The sequence below is a fragment of the Frankliniella occidentalis genome, unplaced genomic scaffold (assembly GCF_000697945.3).
Source record: "Frankliniella occidentalis isolate FOCC.00 unplaced genomic scaffold, Focc_3.1 Scaffold312, whole genome shotgun sequence".
Lineage (NCBI taxonomy): Eukaryota > Metazoa > Arthropoda > Insecta > Thysanoptera > Thripidae > Frankliniella > Frankliniella occidentalis.
In genome coordinates this window covers 71537-80036 of record NW_026267437.1, presented here as the reverse complement: position 1 = coordinate 80036, position 8500 = coordinate 71537, and the positions used below count along the sequence as shown (strand labels likewise).

The following is an 8500-nucleotide window of genomic DNA, read 5'->3' as shown; positions in this document are numbered from 1 at the left end:
CGCACCGCACTGTAAAAAATAATAGTGATTTTACCGATAATTCGTGTAATCCATTACAGAAATAGTGGTGTGATTTTACAGAAGATGTTAGTTTTACCGACATTCTGTGGTAAAATTACAAGTACCTGTAAAATTACAGATCTTCGGTCGTTTTCGCGAAAACTACTGTAAATGTACAAGCGTCTGTAAAAATCTCCACGTACTCTCGTAATTTTACAGGTATTAGTAAAATTACAGATGCTCTGTAATGAAGGTTTTCAGATACTTTCTGTAATTTTTCGAACACAAAAGAAATACGGTTCAAATTGTCCAGAAAATATGTCCAATGTTGAACGCCAGTGCGTTCAAACAGCGAACAACGGGAAGAATCCTGTTTTGTGGATAATAACGTACCAACATTAGAAGAGAGGGCAGCTTACACTGTTAAAAAAACCTACAGTAATTCGTACAGGATGGCCAATAAATTTTTATATTGGCCTGACTGTATTTAATTTTACAGTCGGACTGTTTTTAATTTTACAGTCCGACCTGTTACCGCCTGTAAAAGTCTGCACTGTTTTGTAGAATACGGTCAGACTGTATTCAAATGTACAGGCTGACCTGTTACAATCTAGACTGTAAAATTTAGGTTTAGTCGGACTGTAATCTTAGACCTGGTGGGTGGAAATTTCAAATGGGTTTTTGTAGATTTTGTCCTCTATAACCGCCTTTTACGGTATTTATTTTACAGTCTCGACCGTAAATGAAAATACAGGCAGGACTGTATTCTGAACTACAGTCTGGACTGTAACAGCTCAGACTGTAAAAATGAAAACAGTCCGGTCTGTATTTCAAAATACAGTTCAACCGTAAAATTAAATACAGTTCCTGACCGTTAAATACAATATAGTCTCACCGTAAAGTAAAATACAGTTAGGACTGTATGCTCACTGTAATTGGCTACAGTTTTTTTAACAGTGACCGGAGGAAAAGTCGCGTGGACAGTAGGAAGCATGAGATGGAGTACGGACGGGCTACCTGCATAGAGCGCGCCGTAGCGCAATGGGCAAGGCATCGGGCTCACGACCAGAAGGTCGGGGGTTCGATTCCACCTAGAGTTCGAGCAATTCAAGCAGTTTCACCAGAAAAATCTGTCAGCGATTGACGACATGAAATGAATAGAACAAAGAAACAGCCGCTGAAAATATTTTTTCTTGCATATTTTACCTCAGAAAAATGTGGGTAAAAATTACACTTAAACATTTTTACAGAAATATTTGGTATCAGTTTTACAGAAATTTTTTGGAGTTATTTTTACAAGTGTTCTGTAATTTTACAAGCAGTGGTAATTTTACCAGACTTTCACTTGGCAACCAGTATACCTAGACTTTTTCTGTAAAATCTCCCCCAAAATTTTTAACAGTGCGCTGGGCTGTGATTGGCCTGCTCGGTTTGGCACTGAAAATCACTTTATGTAATATAATACAAAGCTCTTTGTTACGTTCGTGTGTGTTTTTAACATCGAATATACAAATCATTTTACGTTACAATCTTATACAAATTCAGTGACACGTGTTGCACAAATACTTTATATAAAAATTTTTTTGTTGATTTTAAGTTAAGTGCTATGCTTCCCGAGCAAAGTAGTGTAACGGCTTTTAGGAATTTTAATGCATGTGCATGTCGCGCAGTCCGGTCGGGAAAGAACACAACCAGGGCACACTTACCAAACTCAGACGGCTTGTTTTCTGTTTTTAGCCGACGCTTACACCCTTTGTACCTTGTCAATGGTGCGTGGGGAAAGCATGCCAATGCTCAAGAATTCTCTCGGACCGTGCGCTTCGCTCCGTGCCTGGCCATGATTCGTTGCAATAATGGCATGTCTCCTGCTGCCAGGAAAGCCGTCTTTCGGGAATCTCAATGCAAGGTCTGTTTCTCTCAGGATTTGTTGCAATAGTATGTTGTCAGGGGGACGAGCATAAATTTTATTAACAGCACTCAATTTCGATTCTTGATTCTCGTTTCAGCCGCGAGGCCTAGAGGTAAACGGGGGTCTCGTTTCTGCACTAAAGTACATAAACCGCTGGAGCCATTGCCTTGAGGTGCGTCCAACACATGTCCAAGACATGTCTTCACAAGCATTATTGATTTGAAGTGGTCGGCAAGGTACCTGCTGGAGTGTTTTTTTTTGTTTTTGTTTTTTTGTTTCTTTTTGTTTCCAGAATGTGACGCTGCTAAATCCCTCTATGGAATGTTTAAAGACTGTCGTTTCGCTGCCGAACCTGACTAGTTTAACCATCAGACATGGTGCTGACTGGAATAATCAATACGTTGTTCCCGATTTTCCTTTTCGCGAGTGTGCGCCCAGCACGACTCTAAAACACCTTACGTTTCTTAGACGGGTAAGGGAAGTGACGATTAGTCAACGGAGGGCTGAAATACCATGTGCTCAATTTAGACACATGCCGCTTTATCCCACATGTTCGACTGCCAATTGTTGTGTCTTATTCGAAAAGATTTGACAAGTAGCAATGGCGTAAGTCGTAAGGTCACAGTTTTTAAAAATTGAGACTTTGGATCTCGTGATGACGCGTCGTTCACTAGTTTCGTTCCTGATGACTAATGACACGGTAAAACGTTTTCCTTGGATTTCAAGACTTTTTCTTCAATTTCAAGGACAGGTGAATAATTTACAGATCGACCCTTGAAATCCCAGAATCTGCCTTGAAACCATTGTGCTTCCAAGGGAAAGCCTTGGAGTTAGCGTCTGGTAATCCAAGGCAACCTTTTGCATACCAGACCAAAAACTCCAAGGCTTTTTCTTGGAAGCAAATGGTTCCAAGGCAGATTCTGGGATTTCAAGGGTCAATCTGGAAATTATCTAACCGTCCTTGAAATTCAAGAAATAGTCTTGAATTAAAAGAAAATCTTTTTACCGTGGGGCACTGAACCCTATCAAGCTTATGCTTCGTTTGAAATGTCTTTTCAAAAGGAAGACGATGGTGATGCCCGCAAGATGATTCACATCCCTGTGAATCCCCTATCGCGAGGAGATAACTGACAGTTACAAGCTGGCAGGTCCTTATTCGATTTGTCGCTCAAAATTATGACGATAAATGTGTCCTGGGCTGGGTCAGTCAACTTTTATCCGTCACTTCATCTCCCATTCTATTTCTATGTCCGCATCACCACCAATATTCAGTTTTGTTCGCCCCGTCATCCTCCGTTCCACTCCATTGCCAGTGTTAAGTTTTGTACGTCCCCTCACCTCCCAGTGTACTTGAACTTCTACTTCTATGTCCACCCCGTCACCTTCCTTTATCATTTTATGTCCACCCCGTCACCTTCCATTCCACATCAATGTCCACCCCCTCACCCTCACCTCGTAGTAGCCTTGTCCCCATGGGAAAATTACGTTTCATCACGTTTCATCCACGTTGCATCCACGTTGCATCCACGTCCGCTACGTGCTGGACGTGGATGCAACCTGGATGCAACGTGGATGAAACGTAATTTTCCCATGGGGATGTCTGCCCCGTTACCACGAGTTAGGCCGCTTGGCTCTTAGAATCGCTTTTTCTGAATCGGACAGTTTTTTTGAGAATCACTCGTATGCAGACTTTCGCTCAAGTGTATGACTGTTTAAAACAAGGAGGAAAGAAAACACAAAATTAATTTTGTGTGAATACTGGTACTCGTTCTTTACAAAGGCTCTTTCAGTGCTCAGTTGCTTTACATCTACATGGTTCTAGAATCAACGAGTGTTGTTCTGTTAACATGTGTCATGTTTCTCTGGTCAAATATATTATTATTAAACATGTACCATATGAAACTGGAAGTGCTGATGGTACTTCATCTGATAGCTCTCTATATAACAGAGTTATAACTCTGAAAGTGTGAATGATGGTATTCCCTTCAGGCCTCAAGAGCATTGTTGCATAATAAAGAGGGCTACAAAACCCCACTGAGAGCACTAGAGGCCAAAATGGGTCCAAATAATGTTGGGCTACCTTGAGATTCCAGATCTCTCGCAATTTGATTGGTCACCGGATCGTGACATCACTGTAAAAAGTTTGTGTGGCCTTATGAAAATATATGTTACGAAATGCTTTGTAAAAAATAATTTATGAAAATGATTCGTAAGTGTCAATTTACAAAACATTTCGTAATTTTACAAATGTATTTCGTAAAGAAATGCAAATTATTGTGTCATGAGTCATAGAAGTTGTACACAATATATAAAAATTTCATACTATTTAGTTAAAGCTTTGGATTTAACAAAGTAATTCGTAAAACAACTTGTAGGTTCTTGTTTAAATGGTTACAACCATTTTTTTAAAATAAAAACTACAAACAATAGTAACAAATTCAGGGGGGACCCTCCACCCCGCCGAAAATAACTATGTACCGTTTATGTACAAACTGCGTACAGAGAAGGGTATGGTGTCTGTGCGAGGTATGTACATCGTGTGTACGCCAGCGTGTACATTCTGAGTACGCCTATGGTACGAGACTACATTTGTGCGTCCAGAAGTGTGTGCAAACTATGTAGATTGGCCCAAAATATATGCAAGGATAGTGTACAAAATTAGGGTACAAACTGTGTACAACTTATGTACGGCTTGTGCAGAAAGTAAGGGGGCACATTATGTACAGATTGGGTAAAATCTGTGTACATTAAGATATTATAATAAGCCTGGAGAAACTTTTGCTCTGAATAGCACAAGTTATGGGCGGAAACGTGAGTACAATGTGGATAATTAGGCATAGAGAAAAAACAACACAATATTCCGCATTTTGTGGTACACCTGGTGTTCAATTATGACACGCACTTAGAAGCCAGCATATAACCTTGCAATTTACGCTGTGCCCTTTGTACGACGTCGCTTTAATTTGGTTACTTTGCTTTAAGTAAATTGACCCATACAGAAGATAGGACAGTGAGGCAGGGAATTTTGCTCTAATAAAATATCAACCATCTTCATTACAAAGCAGGGAAAAACAATTTGAGGTAGAGGTATTCCCAATACAGAGTTGATAGGTTAACGCTGGATAAGCGTTTAATCCTATTCTTACACACATATTTAAACAATCTCCTTTTACAGTTAATCTGTTCTTCTTTCCGATACTCCATATTGAAATATGTACGGAGAAGTGAGAACGTTGGTCAGGATTAGACTGACGCGAAGCAAAAAGGACTTACTGCGGCGGAAATGCAGATTGTTTAGTCCGTCGCGGAGACATTTCTGAACAGGTTAGGACTCAGCTTGTGTACACACATATCTTAGTTGTACACAGTTTTCACATAGACTGCGAGTGGTCCCAGAGTAAACAGTTTGATCACACTTATTGTGTAAGCGTACACGAGGTGCACGCAAAATCAGTCGCTCTTCAATGTTACACAGTTCGTGGGTCATTCTACTGAAGACGGGAAATTCGTGTCTTTTTGCTCTCAAAATTCAGTTTTTCTAGCTAGGTACTTCGGAACGGTCTCTAAACATTCGTTGTTGATCTAGAAACATAATCCAAATGCATTATGGCAACAATTCAAACTTTATAGTCCAGAAATTCACACATGTTTCTCAAAAAACGGAGTAAAAAGGCTAAAAATCGTGTCCCTCACTTTTTTAAATATGAAATATAAACTATTCAAACCTTGAACTAAGATCAAACTACTAATGAAAACGATAGATCAGAGGTCCAACTTGCGATTGCGACAAGAGTTGCATGTCCAAACATGTTTTGTTCACATGAAAAGTCAAATTAAAGCTTGTCCCCCACTTTTGTCAATCTCCGGAGTTACCGGATAGACAGGGTGGCAGGCGTGGCGGGCAAATCGGTTGCCGGCTGGGTAGAACATGCAGTAGGTGTGAACGAATGAACGTAGTAGTGTGCCCAAAAGGTTACCGGAAAGACAAGAAGTGTCCCGGAGGTTACCGAAAAGACATAAAAAGTGTCCGGGAGTTACCGGAAAGACATAAAAAGTGTCCGGAGGTTACCGGAAAGACCTAAGAATGTGTCCGGAGGTTACCGGAAAGACATAAAATGTGGCCGGCGGTTACCGGAAAGACTAAAAAATGTATCCGACGGTTACCGGAAAGACAAAAAAAATCTGCTTTATCTGTGTATGTGGGCAAGATATCGCGGTTTCGATCACACCATGAGCTTACTTTTGACGAGTTCTTTCAATCGAGCTCATCTTACATTTATCGCTGATTTCTCCTAACGCACTAGGGTGTTTTTCATTTTGACTCTACCATTGTCTTCCTCATGAAAAAACCTTTCAAACGAGCATAAGGTTGATAAGGTTCTGAATGGTAGGACGCTAGTTAGCAGTAGGTACATCAGAACCCCATCAACCTTATGCTCGTTTGAAAGGTTTTTTCATGAGGAAGACAATAGTGGAGTCAAAATGAAAAAAACCCTAGTGCGTTAGGAGAAATCAGCGATAAACGTAAGATGAGCTCGATTGAAAGAACTCGTCAAAAGTAAGCTCATGGTGTGATCGAAACCGCGATATCTTGCCCACATACACAGATAAAGCAGATTTTTTTTGTCTTTCCGGTAACCGTCGGATACATTTTTTAGTCTTTCCGGTAACCGCCGGCCACATTTTATGTCTTTCCGGTAACCTCCGGACACATTCTTAGGTCTTTCCGGTAATCTCCGGACACATTTTTTGTCTTTCCGGTAACCTCCAGACACATTCTTAGGTCTTTCCGGTAACCTCCGGACACTTTTTATGTCTTTCCGGTAACCTACGGAAACACTTGCTGTCTTTCCGGTAACCTTCGAACAATTTCATGTCTTTCCGGTAACCCCCGGACACACTATTTGTCTTTTCGGTAACCCTGCCGGGATGTTTTGGTCTTTCGGTAACCCATCCCTGGGCCTTTCCCGGGCATCTGTCCGTTCGGTAACCCCAAAACCACTGGACACGTTTTTGCCTACTTTTGGGAGAACGACCCTCGTACATCTTCGCAAATCAATAGTGTGTACAGAGATCGTACACACTTGTCAAGCAGAAATGTGTACAGAGGTCGTACACACTTGAGAAGCAGAAATGTGTACTCAGATCGTACAATCTTTAGAAGCATAAATCTGTACACAGATCGTACATTAAAATGCTCTTGATTCATTTGTACACAGTTTGTACCTCGATTGATTCAATGTCACTCTGTGTACACTTGTGGTATGCGAGAAGAGAACTTTGCAGGGGTGTACACTTACGGTACAGTCTGGCGATCAGATGTCCACATGTCTTTGTGTACGATATGGTATATGGTAACGAATTGGGTACAGGTAGGTAGGTGTGTACAATTTGTGTAACATGTTGGTGCACTTGGGTCGTGGTACCACAATAGTACATAATCCGTACTCTATCGTACACAGACTGCGTACACATCTTTTTCGGCAGTGCAGACAGGGGACCTTCTAGGACCTACCCGAAAATTAGCCGAGAAAATTTGGTAAAATCACGATAATTATTTTTAGTGATCACCATTTGTCCTCGTGCCCGTAGTTCAAATTACTGCGAGTGTGCCCGTCTCAATATTATGTTTTATAACAAACACAGAATAAAAATATTCACGGTATTTTGTCTAAACACCCCTCGGCATCATCAAATGACGATATTTTTATTCAGATGCCATGGAATTTCCTGCAATATTTCTGCCTTCAGAGCTATTGTTTGTGCTGAGTCAAACGCATTCGTGAAATTACGAATTGTTTAAATAATGTCTAGTGATATGTGCTGTCTCATTCTTCCCCCAAATCCGCATCTCGTTTCTCCCGGACCTGAACCTTTATGTATTTCAGGTCCCGGAAAATGCCGTGAACGCGCTAGTCCAGGCTCATGCATCTATCCTGGAGGACCTTACCGTGTACGCGACTGCGTGCCTTCCCCAGGCACTATCAGAGTGCACAGCTCTACAGCGGCTCACTGTAGACATGGACCCGACAGGAGTGGATGGCCGACGGCTGCGAGTCCTCCTCCAAAATAGGAGGGAGAGGCAGAGCGGCCCGCTGACACAGATGACTATGTGCAGGTTTGTAAACACCGTTGAATCCTTCCAAACTTTAAGCTTGCAAAGGATTTGCTTTGCAATACGTTGCGTTGGCAGTTCCTCCGAAAGCTGCCGAGCAGACTCTTTGTGGGGCGACTGACCCTACAGCAGATCAGATTTTTGTATTTCCGTCCAGCCAAGCACACAGGCTTAAGAACAATCACGTAGAAAGGGGCTAAAAGGTCAGATCTTCCTTAACAAAACGCATTTCGTATAAAGTATATATTTATCCCAACAGCCTTGATGTTCACGACAAGAATACCTGCGCCCTGTTTGTTGCATCGCTGAGGACGGATGGTTTCGTTGGTGCAGCCGCCCCTGTGTGCTGCCAGTCATGTGCACGCGGAGAGCCAATTGTACTGGATCCACATCGCATGCGCCGCGCTAGACTATGGGACTATTAGTTCAAGATGAAACGGATAAAAAGAATGCTATTTTATTGGAACTAGGAATAA

The 8500-nt window shown here is 41.6% G+C and overlaps 1 protein-coding gene across 3 annotated transcripts in view; it reads left to right on the top strand.

The window, feature by feature from the left end:
- Nucleotides 1-8500, top strand: part of LOC113212552 (uncharacterized) — a 27032-nt gene extending 18532 nt beyond the window's left edge. For all 3 annotated transcript variants that reach the window (XM_052273898.1, XM_052273900.1, XM_052273899.1), the window contains 5 exons: nucleotides 1738-1906; nucleotides 2007-2081; nucleotides 2202-2381; nucleotides 7798-8027; nucleotides 8284-8500. In XM_052273898.1, coding sequence (XP_052129858.1) covers nucleotides 1738-1906; nucleotides 2007-2081; nucleotides 2202-2381; nucleotides 7798-8027; nucleotides 8284-8449 — 820 coding nt within the window. In that variant the 3' untranslated portion in view covers nucleotides 8450-8500. The remainder of the gene's footprint in view (nucleotides 1-1737; nucleotides 1907-2006; nucleotides 2082-2201; nucleotides 2382-7797; nucleotides 8028-8283) is intronic.